Source organism: Oncorhynchus kisutch, linkage group LG5 (genome assembly GCF_002021735.2).
Source record: "Oncorhynchus kisutch isolate 150728-3 linkage group LG5, Okis_V2, whole genome shotgun sequence".
Lineage (NCBI taxonomy): Eukaryota > Metazoa > Chordata > Actinopteri > Salmoniformes > Salmonidae > Oncorhynchus > Oncorhynchus kisutch.
In genome coordinates this window covers 6,705,250-6,725,622 of record NC_034178.2, presented here as the reverse complement: position 1 = coordinate 6,725,622, position 20,373 = coordinate 6,705,250, and the positions used below count along the sequence as shown (strand labels likewise).

Here is a 20,373-nt window from a genome sequence, read left to right as displayed (position 1 = left end):
AGATGATCTATAGAGTACCTTGATCCTGCGGATACTGATGATGGTCTCGAACACCTTCTCTATGGCCTGTGGGAAGAAGAGGGTCACTGTGATCTTGATGGCACCATATAGAGACACTGCCACAAACACCCGGCTGGCTGAGATGGTGTTCCCCAGGAGGATGTAGACAGCGAAGGTGATGAAGACTATGATCTTACTGGCCGCAAAGAAGGAGACCATGTTGAGGCCTCGCAGGTAGGAGCTTGACATGATCTTGGAGATCTCTTCCCTGAGGGAAGAATGAAAGAAGCCTTTCAATAATAATAATGCAATAAAACAAAACATTCTGTTACACATCTGTTAAACCTTTCCATTGATGGATTCTAACTCCTAAACTTGGGATAAGGCTAATTATCAGGTATCCTATTGAAATATGGAGTGCTTAGGTTTAGAGGGTCTACACCAGAGGTTAATGATATCTGTAGGAGGAAGGTATATAGTGTGTACTATTAAGCTTGGAATGTGTTGAGTGCAGGGAAAGCGATCACGTGGCAGGCATTGATAAAAGGAGTGAGCACTTCGGGTTAGAGGTCAGGTCAGATGAAGTGAGGAAGAACAGATATCACTAAGGTTCTGTCGAGCAACAGAGATGCAATGGCTGTTCAGATGTGTTGGAGGTTCCTCAGCTTAGGAGGAAGGGTTATATATCAGTGCTTGTGTGAACAATGTATTTATCTGATGCAGCTGTATTGACCTTCTGGGAAGAATAAACTTGGTTTGAGCTTTCATAGTGACTTGAGTTTTTACTCAGAATTAGAACCAAACACCATTTACCTATAAAAGTCTAAGCCGTTGGGGGGGGGGGGGGGGGGGGGGGTCATACCATGGATCATTTAGCTATTTGAATTGGAATTGTAGGACCCATTTAGGTGTGTGTATTTAAAAAAATATATAGTTTTATATTTTTGTTATTTGATAAAATATTGAATTTGGCCTTTACTGTAACCCATAGACTCACACCGAATAACACATTCATAAATGCCAAAAACATTTTTTTTTTTTAAATAATCATAAATTAATAAGGTTCTAGTAGATAAGAAAGCTCACGAAATATTTACTTTTTTTGGACACCTATTTAACCCTTTTTATTTTTGATGGCACAAAAATACCTTCATACTTCCATTCCTTTGTATGGTCTACCTTCAGATGAGTTCCGTGACACTTGTTTGGGTCGTAGAGCAAAAACAGTTCATCATTGTGTTCAGGAGAGTCTCCCATTTCCACAGTGGGGTCATATTAGTCTGTAGCCCAAACGGTTCGGACGCTACCGACAGAAGTTGGCTCATTAGCATTACTGAATATTTAAGAGTCCAGTGGGGCTTGTGGGGGTTGTAGACCATAGAGTGGTCATATTAGTTAGTAGGCCAAAACGTTTGGATGCTGCAGACATTTTCCGGGTGTCTAACGGTCTGACAAACAGAGCTGTAGCTCTGCTACTTTCCACCACAGTTGCAGAAGGCTCTTCCGCAAAAAGACCTAGCTAGCTAAAAGACCAAGTCAACCAGTTCCTTTAAAAATTGCAATTCATTTTCTCATATCGTGTTTGTCCGTTTCCCCATACAAAAAAAACATCTAGCTTAAACTGACAGATTTTGCTGGTGATTTTTTTTTTTTTATGATGTCCATTAGATTGACGCGTCAATAGGCTGAAGAATGTTAAGAGGTTTTTCACTCATTGAGGAGACATGGAAGAAGAACGGCATAATTACTATTACAGCTTTTGTGCACTTTGCTGCAGCCAGGAATATGGGAGATCGTGTTTTGGGAATGGGAATTCCACAAATGCCCCAGACATTCCACTAAAAGCTACCATAGAATGTAACATTCAATAACATTCTGAGACAAATGCAACTTATCCTCGTGTTAAAGAACAAAGAGAAGCAGAAAGACTACAGCCAGGTCTCAGAGAGGGATCAGGGGACCAGACCTGTGATGTAACTGATAGCCGTTTGTTGGCAGCTGGTGAAGTGCATGTGGCTTTGCTCCCTCTGAGAGGCCCTGCTAGGGGTGCCTGGCACTCAGCCAAACACTATAAACTGCACATGCAGACACCGACTTCTAGGAAGAATTTAACCCACTTAAAACCTCTTAGGATGTAAGGTCCCTTTAAGGGACCTGCGTGGTTAATGTACCGGTTCCGACCAACATTTTCACTTATATATCAATCTGTGAATACCGTAGATCGAAAGGGCTTGTATTGAGCGATAGCCCTGGTTCCCTCGGATACAGTAGTATAACATTTTTAGAAGCATTGGACCAGAACCGTGATACTGTTTGACGTCTAAATGGGAACATTATTCATGAAGATTAGGCTATTAGCCTGTGTGACGTAGGATGTGAAATCTGAAATCACTTGAAGCTGGGATGTCCCTCCTACCATTTAATTTTCTCTTCAGACTGTCCATCAACCCCTGGCTGAACATACATCACAGCCATGGACAAAGCACATGCCTGCAAGCATTACATCGTAGCACAGCAGGAGAGAGTGGTTTCATCACGGGAAAATAAAAGATTTTAAACAAAAAAATATATTTGTTTGTCATAGATGGACAAGATTAATATGAGATGAAAGGAGAGTTCCTAAAGAGTTCAGGAAGCCAAGTTAGAGCTCTGTGACGTTCACAGCGATGGGGGCAGACGTTTGAATCAAGAGCGAACTTTAGAAAATATGAACATTTCTCCAACAATAAACAGAGATATGTATTTTACAGTTTTAAGGAAGGTGAAATCTTAGTCGTTTTAGAATTTTATTATGCTATATTTAGAAAGCACATAAAAAAAATATTAGAAAGCCCCAGTTTACAATTGGATCATTCATCCCCCTCCTCTCCCCAGGTCGTTGCTGTAAATGAGAATGTGTTCTCAGTCAATTTACCTGGTAAAAAAAAATGCAAAAATTAAATTAAATTTAAAAAGGAAATAGTTTTGTTGAACAGGAAATAACACAAAATATTTCACTGTGTACTTGAGCTTGTGTCGTCAAGTGTCTACACCTCAGCAATTTATTACTATTTTTACCAGAAAGGTACGATTTTAACCTTTCTTTGAGTATGCATTACTAGTTATTGTCTATGACCCTCATGATAAATAATTACTTTTGGGGATTATATAGATTACATTTAACTGGTTAATCCCAAAAATGTCTCCAAGTTTTCACCATCATTGTAAAGCCCTAGTTATTTTGTTGCTTTGACAAAGTAGTTTCTCAAGATGATTATTTATTTAATGTGAGTGATTCATCTTAACACATGAAATGTCTGTCCCTCATTTTAAGGTCAACTCCGTTACATTAACTGAACTCTGGTTTTAAAGGAAACAAACGTCTTATAGCCAAATCATAGTATAATAATGTGTTTTGCGGTAGAAAACTGAGTGGGTTGAGCATAACCCTGTTACAACAAGCTTCCATTCCCCCTGTTAATGGGATTTACAGATGATTTAAAATGAAATCGTCTAACCTGTTAAGGTCAACACTTTATTTGGCACATAATAGGCACTTACTATAGTCCATTTTATTTCACCTATTGAAATAAGAAAACGTTTTTCCTTAAAAAGGAAAGGTTCACTCATTTTGAATCTTGTTTTTGTGCATCTACCGATTCCCTGGGTCATTTCATGTATATCCGAGTCATTGGCGTTCAAGCAGGCAGAACTCTGTCCAAGCACTATGATAAAGTCGCTCTCGCTACACTGGAAGTTAATAGGAATACTTTTAGATTGCGAAAACGTCTAATAATACATCAGATTTCAATACTGCCCCATGTAATAACTCGAATGTCTTCTCTCGAATGAGCCATTTATCATATTTTTGCGATATTCCTACCTCGAGAAATGTGTAATTTAACTGTTAGACCACATCGATCTGCAGTTTTGATTGTAGACTCCTAAATTGAGAGTGCAGTTTGTTTAGGCAATTTTACAGCTAACTACAGTAGCTTTACATGCTGATATTATTATGTGTAGGTAACTTGGCTACAAAGCTAGCCAGCCCATAAGAAAGCATTGCGGATTTTGTAGTCGATTTGAGCTGGAACCGATTTCCACAACAATGTTCCATGTTGCGACCAACCTTACTATAAAACCAAAATGAAACTTTTGTTCACAAAAAATATTGTTCAGTGTTATTTAACACTATAAATGTAAGGAATGAGTGGTTTTTGTTGGATTTCTCCTTTTAAGTTGAACATGTGCCTAAAAATGAGAACATTGAAGGAATTGATCCCATCTAGCTGAGGGTCGTTGGTTTATCATACCGTTTGTGTATCCAGCTAATAGAAATAAACATACAGTTTGTTATAATTGTAAACTCAGCAAAGAAAGAAACGTTCCTTTTTCAGGACCCTGTCTTTCAAAGATAATTAGTAAAAATCCAAATAACTTCACAGATCTTCATTGTAAAGCGTTTGAAACACTTTCCCATGCTTGTTCAATGAACATGCACCTGTGGAACGGTCGTTAAGACACTAATAGCTTACAGACGGTAGGCAATTAAGGTCACGGTTATGAAAATATAGGACACTAAAGAGGCCTTTTAACTGACTCCAAAAGACAGATGCCCAGGGTCCCTGCTCATCTGTGTGAACGTGCCTTAGGCATGCTGCAAGGAGGCATGAGGACTGCAGATGTGACCAGGGCAATAAATTGCAATGTCTGTACTGTGAGACGCCAAAGACAGGACGGACAGCTGATCGTCCTCGCAGTGGCAGACCACGTGTAACAACACCTGCACAGGATCAGTACATCCAAACATCACACCTGCGGGACAAGTACAGGATGGCAACAACTGCCCGAGTTACATCAGGAAGGCACAATCCCTCCATCAGTGCTCAGACTGTCCACAATAGGCTGAGAGAGGCTGGACTGAGGGCTTGTAGGCCTGTTGTAAGGCAGGTCCTCACCAGACATCACCGGCAACAACGTCGCCTATGGGCACAAACCCACCGTCACTGGACCAGACAGGACTGGCAAAAGGTGCTCTTCACTGACAAGTCGCGGTTTTCTCACCTGGGGTGATGGTCGGATTCATCATCCAAGGAATGAGCGTTACACCGAGGCCTGTACTCTGGAGCGGGATCGATTTGGAGGTGGAGGGTCCATCATGGTCTGGGGAGGTGTGTCATAGCATCGTCGGACTGAGCTACATAGCATCGTCGGACTGCTGTCATTGCAGGCAATCTCAATGCTGTGCATGACAGGGAAGACATCCTCCTCCCTCATGTGGGTACCCTTCCTGCAGGCTCATCCTGACATGACCCTCCAGCATGACAATGCCACCAGCCATACTGCTTGTTCTGTGTGTGATTTCCTACATGACAGGAATGTCAGTGTTCTGCCATGGTCAGCGAAGAGCCCGGATCTCAATCCCATTGAGCATGTCTGGGACCTGTTGGATCGGAGGGTGAGGGCTAGGGCCATTCTCCCCCCTCCCAGAAATTTCTGGGAACTTGCAGGTGCCTTGGTGGAAAAGTGGGGTAACATCGCACAGCAAGAACTGGCAAATCTGGTGCAGTGCATGAGGATGCACTGCAGTACTTAATGCAGCTGGTGGTCACACCAGATACTTACTGACTTTTGATTTTGACCCCTCCCTTTGTTCAGGGACACATTCTTCCATGTCTGTGGAACTTGTTCAGTTATGTCTCAGTTGTTGAATCTTATGTTTGCTGAAAATAAATGCAGTTGACGGAGGTCGTTTCTTTTTTTGCTGAGTTTAGTTTTTACCTTCTGACATCATTGACCAGTGCTGAGAAGGGCTTCTCCCAGGCATACATTTTGATGATCCTGATTCCAGACACCACTTCATTCATGGTGCGTATCCTATTGTCAGTCAAGGCAGCGGTTTTACTCCTGCAAGAAAAGTAGGTCACTCAGTCAGTTCAGTCTTATCTCCTTGTGAACAGAAACTGACGTTTCCTGAGTTTAACGACTCGATGGCAATGTTTAAATTGCATTTAACTAAGATAACTCTTTCGTAGAATCAGAGAAGTCTGCATTGCTTTAGGGTTTCATAACACCTAATCAAGGCTATTACTTCCAGCACTTGTGTTGTTGATTGTGTGAACAACTGTCCAAGCAAGAGTTCACAGTTCAATTGCCAGTCAACATGCCAGCCAATATATGAAGCTAACTTTTCTTCACATGTGCTTGGAATGTTCTAAGAGGTAAATCATTACAGTCAAAACAGAAAAGGGGTTTAAGAGAAGGACATCATTATAACATATAGGTTGACCTATGGGTTACCATTGAACAGGTAGCTCTGACATAATCAATGAAGCATAGGAGCCACTCACTGAAAAACATTGTCCTTATCTATAGGGGCTGAGGTCAACTTTTCTCAAGAAGACCCCACTAAGGTCAAGCCATGTAATTTATGCAATTCACCTGAGGGAGCCGAAGAGCTTTCCAAACATGGTCTGTAGTGGCAGGAGGAACACCAGGACAGCCACGCCTGCCAGGCACGACGGGCCAATCTCATACCACAGGAGTATGATAACCACCACAGCCTGCAGAGGTGCTATCCAGAGGTAGTGCAGATTGTTGGTCACCTGCAAAGACCAGTGATCCTTGGTTCACTTAGCTGTTACATGTTTCTATGTAGTTGCATTGAGCATAACAAAGATGATAATGATCCTTCGAGCTGGATTCATGACCTACTACAGCAGCCAACAGGCCACGCTTGTCTTCATAAGCTGCATGGGCTCCCCGTGTTATATATATATACACATTTATATTCGTTCAGTCTGGTTTGAGTTTAGCATCGGATAACTAAACATTTGTGCTAAGCAACCATCTGCATTTTCCTTTCATCCATGACTTTGTTCTCTCCGTGTGGATTTAACTCCTGTACTTTAGTTGCAAGGACAAGATGACAGACGGCTCAAAGGCATTCCAGATTTTGGTGCATTCCATTCCTGTACATTTGACAAAGGGTAAATTGTTATATATGGGGCCTCTGTCAGATAAGCTACAGCCATACACTTCAGAAACCCACGGAATGAACCGAGGGAGATGACGTGCTGGAACTATTTCATCCAAAGGAACTGCATGCACTTCCTGCTTTTACCTCATCAAACTTGTTGACATCGTTGGATAGCAGGTTCACCATTTGTCCTGTGGTTGTTTTTCCCATCGCCGCGCTGCTGAGACACAGGGCCTATGGGGGGAATTACATTTACTAGCAAATTATTCTTGAAGATTTTAGTTTGTATAATGCTGTATGCAGATATGTAGCGTATAATGACCTTCTTGTAGATCATGTGACACATGGCCACTCGTATCTTCATGCCGGTCCTCTGGACGTGGTAGTAATAATGAATTTGGAGGACGGTCAGCGCGACAGTGGACAGAGAGATACCAGCAGCGTAGCCAAAGGCCTCATACAGTGCGTCCATATCATCAGGATCGTACTTCTCAAAGTACTGGATCAGCTTTCCCAAGAACACTGGCTGGATCACCTTAATCACCTCCTATTGGGGGAACAAGAGAAGAGGTGGAGAAATTTCAACCTGAACTTAAATCCACTTATTTACACTGTAAAAGCAGACATATATGGATAGAAAACCCACTTCACATTTGACCTATGTACATATAGTACATGGTATGTTCAAGAACCGGAAAACGTATATTTCTACATACTACGGTGAAACTAAAGATCCCCAGCACTGCGTAGGGTTTCCCATAGCACTTCACAATGGCTTTGGTGAGTTTGGGCATCCGCAGCTCCTTGGCAGCCATTCGAACCTCCTTATCCCAATGCCTGGAGAGATTAGCACATTGTTAGACTATGATCGGAAAACAGAACAGAGCCTAAATACACAACGGTGCTCAGTTCAATGTTTAGCACGAAACTCCAAATAGAGCCAGGGAAAGTTCTCCCTCAATGCTCTGAAAACAAAAAATACAATAAGGGATGAATGAAGAGGGATAGGGATAGGCTAGGGGACATGGCAATGTCCTAGGGAAAGGGCTAGGCTAGGGGATAGGACAATGTCCTAGGGAAAGGGCTAGGCTAGGGGACAGGGCTAGGCTAGGGGATATGACAATGTCCTAGGGAAAGGGCTAGGGGATCGGGCAATGTTCTAGGGACAGGGCTAGGCTGGGGACAGGGCAATGTCCTAGGGAAAAGGCTAAGGTGAAAGGGCTAGGCTAGGGGATCGGGGAATGTCCTAGGGACAGGGCAATGTCCTAGGGAAAAGGCTAAAGGAAAGGGCTAGGCTAGGGGATCGGGCAATGTCCTAGGGACAGGGCTAGGCTAGGGGACCGGGCAATGTCCTAGGGAAAAGGCTAAGGGAAAGGGATAGGCTCGGGGACAGGGCAATGTCCTAGGGAAAGGACTAGGCTAGGGGATAGGACAATGTCCTAGGGAAAAGGCTAAGGGCTAGGGCAATGTAGTAGGGACAGGGCTAGGCTATGGGATAGGATAATGTCCCAGGGAAAGGGCTAGGCTAGGGGATAGGGCAATGTAGTAGGGACAGGGCTAGGCTGGGGGATAGGGCTAGGCTGGGGGATAGGGCTAGGCTGGGGGATAGGGCAATGTAGTAGGGACAGGGCTAGGCTAGGGGATAGGATAATGTCTTAGGGAAAAGGCTAGGGGATAGGGAGCAAAATAGAGCTGGGCCACAGTATGTCATACCTCTGTAGTTCCTCTCCCAGGACCTGAGAAGCATCATCAGGAAGCACTTGGTACATGTCATCTTCTTCTAGCCTCCGCTTATTTCCAATACTGAATAAAGGGGTTACCCAACTGATATATATAGAGAGAAAGAGAGAAAGCAGGTTAATTAACCAATGCAATAACCTATTAACCAATGCAATAACCTATTAACCAATGTATTAATTAACCAATGCAATAAACTATTAACCAATGTATTAATTAACCAATGCAATAACCTATTAACCAATGTATTAATTAACCAATGCAATAACCTATTAACCAATGCAATAACCTATTAACCAATGCAATAATTAGCCAGTGCAATAACATATTAACCAATGCAATAATTAGCCAGTGCAATAACCAATTAACTAATGCAAGAATGAAGCAATGCACATTGCGGAAAGAGAAAACACAAAATAGGAAGTGGATGTGTATGAGCAACATTTAATCCATGAACCCCAATGTTAAAATGCACTGTACTAAATGTTCTGCTTTACGGGGGGGGGGGGGTATTAGGATACACATTTAGTAGGAGGGCCTGGTTTTTGGAAGAACTCGACTGGCCTTGTTCGTTTGCACTGCCCTACGACAACTTGGTTGAAGAGAAACAAATTAAAATGTTCCTTAAAGGATAAAGCTACTTAATTACGAATTACTGATTCAGGGTTCAAGTGTTAACTAATAGCTCATTTGTTTTAGTTGTGTCAGCCAACTTTATGTAACCTCAGGCCCTCTCCCTCAGCAGTGTCACTGATAAAGGAATTAGTATGATACAGGTGGCAACTGTTGCGTGATCAATATGCCTGCAAGGACAATGTTTTTACATCTAAATGCAAGGAGCACTGTGTACTTTTCCCTTTTCTTAGTACCACAAACCACACCGGTACAATTTACAATTGAATTTGTTTGTTCGACATGGTGGGATATTTTTGTGTCGGTAAAATTAATTATGCGAGAAATGGCAGTGGAAACCCTCTATGCGCAAATGTTGATATAATAACCATAATATCGTAGTACATTTGGAGTCACGAGATATGTTGTGTGGTCCTCCCACTACGACTTGGGAAAGCATGCAGTTTAAGATACAGATGAAATCAATGATGATGAACTTCACAGGGTGCTGAATTTGCAAGATGAGGAGTTTGATGCTCCTTTCCAATAAATATCGAGGGTCTTATTCTGGTGACATGCTCGATTGGCTGCCGTTTGACAAATAATAAATCGCTGTTATCCATAATAATCTCCTAATGTAGGCAGCCGACCCACACTGCATTTGCGAGCTGTTGGTTAAAGCAGGGTTTCCCAAACTCGGTCCTGGGGCCCTCCCTGGGTACACATCTAGTTTTTTGCCCTGCCACTACACAGCTGATTGAAATAACCAACTCATCATCAAGCTTTAATTATTTTTTATCTGCTGTATAGTGAGTGGTAGGGCAAAAACCAAAACGTGCACCCATGTACTGAATTCCCATTCAGTACTTGGGAATTTAAAATGGCAAAAGTTATTTTTATGTGCAATGCGTAATCATGCACAGCCTTTAATCCGCAAAAAGTCAGTTTGATGGAAACATCTCTGGTCTAAAACGTGCAACTTGTTTTATGCAGATTTTTTTTAAATATTTGCATGGAAATCTGTCGCTAATTGAATGGAAACCTAGCTACTGTTAACCTTGTTTTTCAGCTTGAAAGAACATTATCTTGCTCAAAACAACCAGTTCATCATACAGTGCAACATTCTCTCTGAAATCTAGTGGTGCTTTATGACACATGGGATAGATGGTTAACTTTGACTGACCTGTGATCAGTTTGCTTGCTTTGCTCTACTGATTCTGTGGTGTTTCCTAACCCTGGAAAACCCTGAATGGATAATCAGGCAGCATTGTCTGTGGCCAGCCCCGCCACTTCAACTGAAGGATGTGGCTGGAGAAATGGAACTGCTCTCAAATGTAATAGATGCTTTACATTGATTGTTTACAAGACTAAACAAGAGTAATACAAGTACAACCATATTTTGGGTTTTAATACCTGAAATGAGAATATCCAGATTCTCTTTAAAAAGACCACTTAAAGGAAAATTCCACCCAAAAACTCTATTTCAGTATTTGTTTTATTACTCTATTGTTATATGGTAAGTGTACTGAATAAGACCACCAAAATCTAAGTTTCAACATTTCTAATACATACTGACCTCATTTTTGGGGGTGGGGAAATCAAAAAATGAAGTGGAGATAAAATGTAAGATGAATCTCTGATCAAGTTTTATGACTTTACTTACAACATTTTTTAGCAAGAGATACAAATATTTGATCAAATATGTGAAAAGTCCAGGCTGGGCTTAATGGGTACCGAATGTACCCTTTCAGGCCATGTGTGTTCCAAATAAGCCCACCTCTTATATAATTAATTTCCAAAATGTCTAAAACTTAGACATTTAAGTAAAATGTGACGATATTAAATGTCCCCTAAAGTTATTCAAATAAACTGATCATTACTATTCATCATGATGAAAGTAGCACTCGTAAAAGGTCCAATTGTATCCACAGATATGACTGTACACTTAGGCTTTTGTTCTTGCCAACCAGTACACACACACCTGATTCAACTAATCAAAGATATAACTCAAGACCTGACTAGTTGAATCAGGTGTGATTTTCTTTGGTTAGAACAAAACCCTGTACCCACACTGGCCATCTGTGAATAAGAAGCCATGCAAAGACTAACACACACCACTTTCAATTAATTATCTGAAAGCTGATTCACATTTGCTGTACTGCTATTCTTGTTAGTTGAACTTGTCTATCTAAAGCCAGTTGAACCTTATTTATTTATAGCCATTTACATTCTGCTTAGAGGGAGTGCTTTTGTGCTACGCTACCCTTCAAACCCAACTTCTAAAAACATCACATTTAAAATGTATCCCCTTTGGCAAGTATTCAGACCACGTGATTTTTTCCACATTTTGTTATAGCATTATTCAAAAATGTAACAGATTTTTTTTTTAATGTATATTACAAAAATGACATAACTATTCAGACCCTGTACGCAGTACATTCTTTAGGCAGCAATTACAGCCTTGAGTCTTCTTGTGTATGACGGGACAAGCTTGGCACACGTATTAGGAGTTTCTCCCATTCTTCTCTGCAGATCCTCTCAAGCTCTGTCAGGTTGGATGGGGAGTGTTGCTGCACAGCTATTTTCAGATCTCTCCAGAGATGTTCAATCTGGTTCAAGTCCGGGCTCTGGCTAGGCCACTCAAGGTCATTCAGAGACTTGTCCCAAAGCCACTTCTGTGTTGTCTTGGCTGTGTTTTTAGGGTAATTTTCCTGTTAGAAGGTGAACGTTGGCCCCAGTCTGAGGTCCTGAGAAGGTTTTCATCAAAGGTCCTGACTAGTCTCCTATTCCCCGCTGCTGAAAAACACCCCACAGCATGATGCTGCCACCACAATGGTGCCAGGTTTCCTCCAGAAGTGACGCTTGGCAATCAGGCCAAAGAGTTCAATCTTGGTTTTATCAGACCAGAGAATCTTGTTTCTCATGGTCTGAGCATTTTTAGGTGCGTGACCATCAAGTTCTTGTCAAGTCACCTCCCTGACCAAGGTCCTTCTCCCCAGATTTCTCATTTTGGCCGGGCAGTCAGCTCTAGGAAGAGTCTTGGTGGTTCTAAACTTCTTCCATTTAAGGAGGATGGAGGCCACTGTGTTCTTGGCGACCTTCAATGCTGCAGAAATGTTTTGGTACCCTACCCCAGATCGGTGCCTCGACACAATCCTGTCTCAGAGCTCTGCGGACAATTCCTTCGACCTCGTGGCTTGGTTTTTACTCTGACATGCACTGTCAACTGTGGGCCCTTATATAGACAGGTGTGTGCCTATCCAAAACATGTCCAATCAATTGAATTTACCAAAGGTGGACTCCAATCAAGTTGTAGAAGCATCAAGGATGATCAACAAAATCAGATGCACCGGAGGTTAATTGAGTCTCATTGCAAAGGGTCTGAATACTTACAGTTGAGGTCGGAAGTTTACGTACACTTAGGTTGGAGTCATTAAAACTCATTTTTCAACTCCACAAATTTCTCCACAACAAACTATAGATTTGGCAAGTCGGTTAGGACATCTACTCTGTGCATGACACAAGTCATTTTTCCAACAATTATTTACAGACACATTATTTCACTGTATCACAATTCCAGTGGGTCAGAAGTTTACATGCACCAAGTTGACTGTGCCTTTAAACAGCTTGGAAAATTCCAGCTAATTATGTCATGGCTTTAGAAGCTTCTGATAGGATAATTGACACCCTTTGAGTCAATTGGAGGTGTACCTGTGGATGCATTTCAAGACCTACCTTCAAACTCAGTGCCTCTTTGCTTGACATCATGGGAAAATCAAAAGAAATCAGCCAAGATCTCAGAAAAAGAAAAGTAGACCTACACAAGTCTGGTTCATCCTTTGGAGCAGTTTCCAAACACCTGAAGGTACCACATTCATCTGTACAAACAATAGTATGCAAGCATAAACACCATGGAACCACGCAACCGTCATACTGCTCAGGAAGGAGATGCGTTCTGTCTCCTAGAGATGAATGTACTTTGGTGCGCAAAGTGCAAATCAACAGCAAAGGACCTTAAAATGAGTCCTATATCGACATAACCTGAAAGGCCGCTCAGCAAGGAAGAAGCAACTGCTCCAAAACCGCCATAAAAAAAGCCAGGCTACGGTTAGCAACTGCACATGAGGACAAAGATGGTACTTTTTGGAGAAATGTCCTCTGGTCTGATGAATCAAAAATAACTGTTTGGCCATAATGACCATCGTTATGTTTGAAGTAACAAGGGGGAGGCTTGCAAGCCAAAGAACACCATCCCAACCGTGAAGCACAGGGGTGGCAGCATCATGTTGTGGGGGTGCTTTGCTGCAGGAGGGACTGGTGCCCTTCACAAAATAGATGGCCTCATGTGGCTATATTTAAGCAATATCTCAAGACATCAGTCAGAAAGTTTAAGCTTGGTCGCAAATGGGTCTTCCAAATGGACAGTGACCCCAAGCCTACTTCCAAAGTTGTGGCAAAATGGCTTAAGGACAACAAAGTCAAAGTATTGGAGTGGCCATCACAAAGCCCTGATCTCAATCCTATATTAAATTTGCACCAGCCCTGTCAGAAGGAATGGGCCAAAATTCACCCAACTTATTGTGGGAAGCTTGTGGAAGGCTACCAAAAACGTTTGACCCAAGTTAAACAATTTAAAAGCAATTCTACCAAATACTAATTGAGTGTATGTAAACTTCTGACCCACTGGGAATGTGATGAAAGCAAGAAATGCTGAAATAAATCACTCGCAACTATTATTCTGACATTTCACATTCTTAAAATAAAGTGGTGACCCTAACTGACCTAAAATAGGGAATTTTTACTAGGATTAAATGTCAGGAATTGTGAAAAACTGAGTTTAAATGCGTTTGGCTAAGGTGTATGTAAACTTCTGACTTCAACTGTATGTAAATCAGGTGTTGATGTCTTATTTTTAACAAATTAGTCAAAATTACTGAACTTGTTTTCACTTTGTCATTATGGGGTAGATTGCTGTGGAATGCTTTATTTGATCCATTTCAAAGTAAGGCTGTAACGTAGCAAAATATGGAAAGAGTCAAGGGATTTGAATACATTCAAGGCACTGTATAACAATGCAAGGTTCATTTAACAGTAAAATAAGACAAAATGCATATTATTTTGTTGTAGATCAGCAAGATCAGCAAGATATAGAACTATTTCACCGTTTTTTGAACTTGATTAATTACATCTCTTCATTGAGATCTTGAAGGTCTTCCATTGGTTCTCATAGGGTATCGAGGGTTTGGATCTGGGTTTTCATCTGGTTGTTCAGCGTCCTGTGGACAAGTTTTCAGTTCTGTGAGGGTTTGCGCAGTAGTTTCCCCTGAAAACTGTAGAGATGTTGTTTCCAAGGTCTTCCTTCAGAGTTTGTAGCTGTGACAGTTTTCTTGTATTCTCATGAAGCGTTTTGCTTCGGATTTAGCTCTCGGGCCAGTAAGATGTTATCTTTCTAGGTTTAAATCCAAGGTAGTGGCTGAAATCTGTGAAGGACTATCAATTGAAAGGAGGTCCATTGTAAAAACAGACAATCTTGGGTACTCCAAAGGCGGAGAAAACTTTGTCAAGCTTGGGAAGGACAGAAGTGGCTGATGTGGACTTAACGATTTCAACTTCCGGATACCTTGAGTAACTTGACAACTAGGTAGTCACCCGATGGGAAAGGCCCGCAGAAATCGACAGATACTTCTAGTCGTGGACCTTTTGGTAGTTTCGACATAGACAGTGGTTCCGTATGACTTTCTACAGTGGCAGCTTGACATGGAATGCAGTGCTGAAGTGTTTTTCCCCACCATGTCATCTATGCCTGGAAACCACACCTGCTCTCTCAGTAGGTGTTTTGTTTTCACAATACCTAGGATGTCCTAGATTGATTGCTTTTTTTTTGGAGAGAGATTGGAAGAACGAGCCGTGTTCCTCTCAGGATGACACTTGCTGGTGTGTTGATTAGTTAGTTCATGTCTCATGCGAAAGAGTGCTTTTTTTAACAGTGTAGCTGTATGGTTGTAGTCTCAGTCTCCATCACTCAAGTCATGCTGGGGGTGTGGGTGTTGAAGATAAGCTCTAATTGTTTATGGTCTATGAAGTGAGCTCTATAGAGATACAAGTGAAAGTGTTCGCATGCCCAGATGATCACCAGAACTTCTCTCTCGGTTTGTGAGTAGCGCTGTTCAACCTCAGAGCGCTCGGCAGGTATAGTCAATGATATGGGCGTCTATCACTTGTAGGGTTGTTTCGACATAGTATGGCACCTAAACCAACTGGGCTGGCGTCAACTAACAGTGTCAACCTCTTGGCTGGGTCAAAGTAGGCTGTCGTATTGTGCTGCATCAGACAGGTTCTTAATTTTTTCCATCTCAGACTGGTGCTGTGGTCCCCATGACCAAGTGTGATCTTTTCTTGTGAGCTCACAAAGAGGCTGTGCGGTTGTTGCAAAGTCTGGTATGAACAGTTAGCAGTATTGCAGCATGCCCAGTAGACTGCGAACTTCCGAGGCATTTTGAGGTGCTGGCAGATTCTATATGGCTTTGATTTTCTTTGGATCCTCCGAAATGCCTTTCTCGGAGAAAACATGGCTGTTAACACTCGTGTTGTTTTGCTGCATTCACATTTTTCTTTGTTCCGCGTGTGATCTTTCGCAATCTCTCAAGACTCAGTGTGTTCATCTTGAGATCTACCATAGACTAGGATGTCGTTGCTCATGTTTCTCACGTTGGGAATGCCTTGCAGCACTTGCTGTATGTATTGCATTTTGAAACACCCCGGCAGCTGAATTTATGCCAGAGTTCAGTCTGGTGTATCTCAAAAGGCCAGTATGTGTGTAGTGAAGGTTGTGAGTCTGGATGTAACTCAAGCTGGTGGTACCCAGCATTAAGATCTAGCTTGGAGAACACCACTGCTCCATTCAGATCATGGATCAAGTCGTCAACCATTGGCGTGATGTGTCGTTCACGTTGAATTGCTGTGTTCAGAAGGTGCATGTCGACACAGACAAACTTTATCAGACGTCTTGGGTTTTGGTGTGACCACTATAGGGGATACCCATGGCGTTGGCCTGCTGATTTTTTCAATGTCTTGGCTTTTAAGTGTGTCAAGCTCTTGAACTTTTTCACTCATGTGAAAATGAATCCTCCTGTGGTTGTACTGCTGGTTGCACTGTGTCATCAATGTGCAGCTTCACTTGAAAGTCAGTTTTCCGATACCTTGGAAGAGGTCCTGGTATTCATTGGTAAACTGGCTTATGAATGAATCATCAGCTGGCGCTGTGAATTTTCTTCTGTGGAAATGGTTCGGATGAGCCATAAGCAAAGATGTTTGCCTTAGCCTGTTTTTTTTTTCATCAACAATGTTAACACTTGCTCCCAAATCACTAATACCATCCACAGTTGTGTTCATAATGGTAACTTGGATGTGTGGTTGCGACAGTTTCTGTAGTGTACACACACAACAGACACATAATCATCCAAGCTTGGTGAGGTGTTTTGTTTTTCTGTCTTGTCATCATGTGACTGCACTTTATGTTACGTTTCGGACGCCATTGGGTTAGTTTATCAGCAAATGGAGGAGTGGACTCTGTGGTTTGATCTACAACATTTTTGAAAGTGATTCAACTTTCCACATTCTTCACATCTTTTCCCCCCTGCAGGGCAGTTTGTTTGTCTTCCATCATGTGGGATTTTCCACCCACAGTTATTGCATGTTCTGTTTTGATGTTTGTCACTTTCATAGCCCCGGCTTTTGTTATGTTTTTTATTTTGTACAGTGCGCACTGAAAGTTATTTTTGTGATTTTGATTGAGCATTGTCAAAGCCTGCAGCTTGTTTATCCGACATTTCTTGTGCCCTGCCTGCATCAAGTAGCTGTTGGAGAGCCATTGAACCATCCTTTAGCGCCATCAAGCGGAGGCGCGCGTAACTGCAGCTTAGTATTATCTGTGACTTGATTTATCAACGTTCGCAAACTCGCATATGTATGCTAATTGCCCCAATCTTGTGTGGTAAGCATCCAAGGTTTCGTTTTCATTTTGTCAGAACGTAGGTTTCATATTCTGTGTTGACTTTTGGACAGAAATATGCAATGAGCTGGGCTACAGCTGTGTCATAGCAATCAGCTGCTGCGGTATCTTGCAGTGGTCAAACATCAAACATCAGACCCTGCATAGTGTAACAGTAATGCCCTTTTCTGTATGTTATCCGCGATGTCTAATGCCACTAGAAAATTGTTGAATCTGTTGATCCATTTTTTCGACCTCGAGCCGATTTAACTGGGTTCTGTGTGCACATCATGGTATTGTAATGTACAATGTTAACTAGGCTGTTGATGCTATCTGCGTTTACTCACATAGGCACGTAGTTCGTCTTGTAAATTGCATTCGCCTCTTGTGCGTTTCACTCGTCGCCAATTGTAACATCCACAGTTGTTTAGATGTCTTATGTTTAAAAGAACGGATGCCCAGGCGTTCATATACTTTAGTTTAACTTTACTCCAAAATTTACGGGAATTATAGTTTAAATGGCATATGTACTGTCTGGCTCCTGTAAAACATGGAACTGGAATCCCACAGTACGAATACACGGACTGGATTGTGGCATAATGTTCACTACATTACAGCTACTTCCAGACCCAAATAAGAAGAGACCTCTGACCATTTTACTCGCCCTAGCAGAGCTGGTTAAGCTGTTTTTATGTTACCCATATCATTGGTGACTGTGCTACTGGCAACAATTTAATCACGCTTTTTTTGGCCTACGTTTACTGACACCAGCCATAGTCAACCGGTGTTGAGCGTTCGTAAATTCCTCAGTTGTTCTGAACTCTGGCACACTCAGACAAGAGTGCTCTGAAATTGTGAGTAAATAGCCAGAGCGAATTTACGAACGCACCCTTAATGGCCAGCCACCTTACTAACTAGCTACTTTTAAAATAATCGAGCTACAGTGTTAACTGTAAACAAGTACTTACCAGAAAAACACCCGTGAAAAGAAATTGGCTGTAGTTGATGGATTAAATTTCACGTCTTTCTTCAGTTGTTCCATTATTCAATGACACCACGCCAAAATGTGTAAATAAATACGAGGAGGAGTCTACTGTGTCCAGTCGAATTCACCATTCATTTTCTGTGTTCAGAGTTCACTCAAACATCGTTTTAAGCTGTGTTTTACTATTGACAATTACAGCTGATTTCAGGATTGTATATTGATTTACTATACTTACTATAAATAAGTAATCTGATTTATTTGTTTCAGTCTCTGAATTGTTTAATCAAAATGTTCACCACCAGCTCCTGATATAAGGCCATAAAACAAAAGGTCTCCTGAAATAGTCTTGTGGCCCGAGCTGGTTTCCCCACTTAGGTATAGTAAGAACGGGTTTCCCTGGCTAAACCAGTGGTGTGTATTCATCGCATGAGGTTGGTGGCACCTTAATTGGGGAGAACTGTCTCATGTTAATGACTGAAACGGATGGGTGGGATGGCATAAACACGCACTTGGCCCAAGCTAGTTGTACCCGGTTTCCCTGCCGAGGTATAATAAGAACTGGTTTCCCTGGCTAAACCAGTGGCAGGTATTCATCGCATGAGGTTGGTGGCACCTTAATTGGAGAGGATGGGCTCATGTTAATGACTGGAGCATAATAGGTGGAATGGTATCAAATACATCAAACAAATGGTTTCCATGTGTTTGATGCCATTCCATTGGTTCCGTTCCGGCCATTATTATGAGCTGTTCTCCCCTCAGTGGCCTTCACTATTCATGGATGCCAAGGAAACCAGGCTTCCCCCCCAAAAGACAAAAACATATACAATAATTTATTTTGTCTCTTTGTTTCATAATTTCCCTTGTATCTCAATGGAGAAAGCATCCAAGTGAGCAAAATATATCTAATCTGTCTCAGTATGTGTAGCCCATCTGATGCTGTCTGGCCAAAAAGGGTATGACATTGTTGCTGCCCATAGCATTGAATGTAAGGAAAGCCAACGAGCATTTGGCCTCCCTTGATACCAAATAAAAGAATAGGCAATCAGCGTTGAGCTAAACTGTGAATGGTCCTGGCATACCAAAACAAAAGCCTGTTTGGGTTTGGCTTCACACCAATCACATCAAAAGCAAAACATAATTTACAGAAACTTGAGTTGTTGCATCGTGTAGTGTCGTTGTTCTCCAGTGGCTAGCTAGCTAGCTAAAATCGTCTCGTTCCTAAATGATCCATTGATGGAGATTTGGGCAGGTTTTACTTAAATCTCCATACTGGCCAATGATTACAATGACGATTCTAATCCAAACATAAATTCATACATTGTGCCCCTGGCCTGAGAGGATGGAAGTTCAATATGTAGCTAGATGTAGTAGGTTAATGTAAACTAGCTGGCCTGGCGCATCGTTGCCCTTGAGAGTAAGTTAGGCTAGCGAGCAAACATTTTAGCCAGGTAGCCTAGGACAACAAAAACTCTAAGTGTTTAGGTCTACTGTATGACAGTCATTGACCGTTTCATCAACATGAAGGATGTCATTGACCGTTTCGCTACAAGTAGGGTGAGTCATGTTTTTTCTACTTACACACACACACACACACACACAGTAATCAGTACTATAGATAGTCACATCATATTTAGCTTACGTTGATTGGACTAAATTGTTTTTGGTATCTTTTAGTTGTCACTGTATTAGACTAAGCATAGGTGATTTGATGATACTGAAATGTTAAAGTTGAAATGGTGCTGGAATAGTGGAGGCAGCTCCTGTTTTCTTTTCAACTTGTGGTAACTCTGTGGTTCTAAATCAATAGTTGTTTAGTAATCCGAAAATGACGGAAACATTAACTTCCTTGATCATGCTGTAGGTCATGCTACCCTCGGGGTGACAGGGTAGCCTAGTGGTTAGAGCGTTGGGCTAGTAACCGAAATGTTGCAAGTTCACTCCGTTCCAGCCATTATTATGAGCCGTCTTCCCCTCAGCGGCCTCCACTGATGTAACTGTTTGTTACATGTAATATGCTTTGTTGCTTTCATTTTTGTGATGAAACAAAGGTGTGGTTAAATGTAGTTCTGCCACTGTCTTATTGTCTCGGCC

General features: G+C 41.8%; 1 protein-coding gene across 1 annotated transcript in view; it reads right to left on the bottom strand.

Moving 5' to 3' along the window:
• LOC109890581 (multidrug resistance-associated protein 4-like) overlaps positions 1-18,481 on the bottom strand; it is a 41,739-nt gene extending 23,258 nt beyond the window's left edge. Inside the window, exons 1-8 of the mRNA XM_031824314.1 lie at positions 18,266-18,481; positions 8,672-8,782; positions 7,675-7,795; positions 7,281-7,505; positions 7,103-7,192; positions 6,421-6,584; positions 5,761-5,886; positions 19-268 (exon numbers count right to left, since the gene is read on the bottom strand). Coding sequence (XP_031680174.1) covers positions 19-268; positions 5,761-5,886; positions 6,421-6,584; positions 7,103-7,192; positions 7,281-7,505; positions 7,675-7,795; positions 8,672-8,782; positions 18,266-18,339 — 1,161 coding nt within the window. The 5' untranslated portion in view covers positions 18,340-18,481. The remainder of the gene's footprint in view (positions 1-18; positions 269-5,760; positions 5,887-6,420; positions 6,585-7,102; positions 7,193-7,280; positions 7,506-7,674; positions 7,796-8,671; positions 8,783-18,265) is intronic.
• Positions 18,482-20,373: the final 1,892 nt, after the last annotated feature.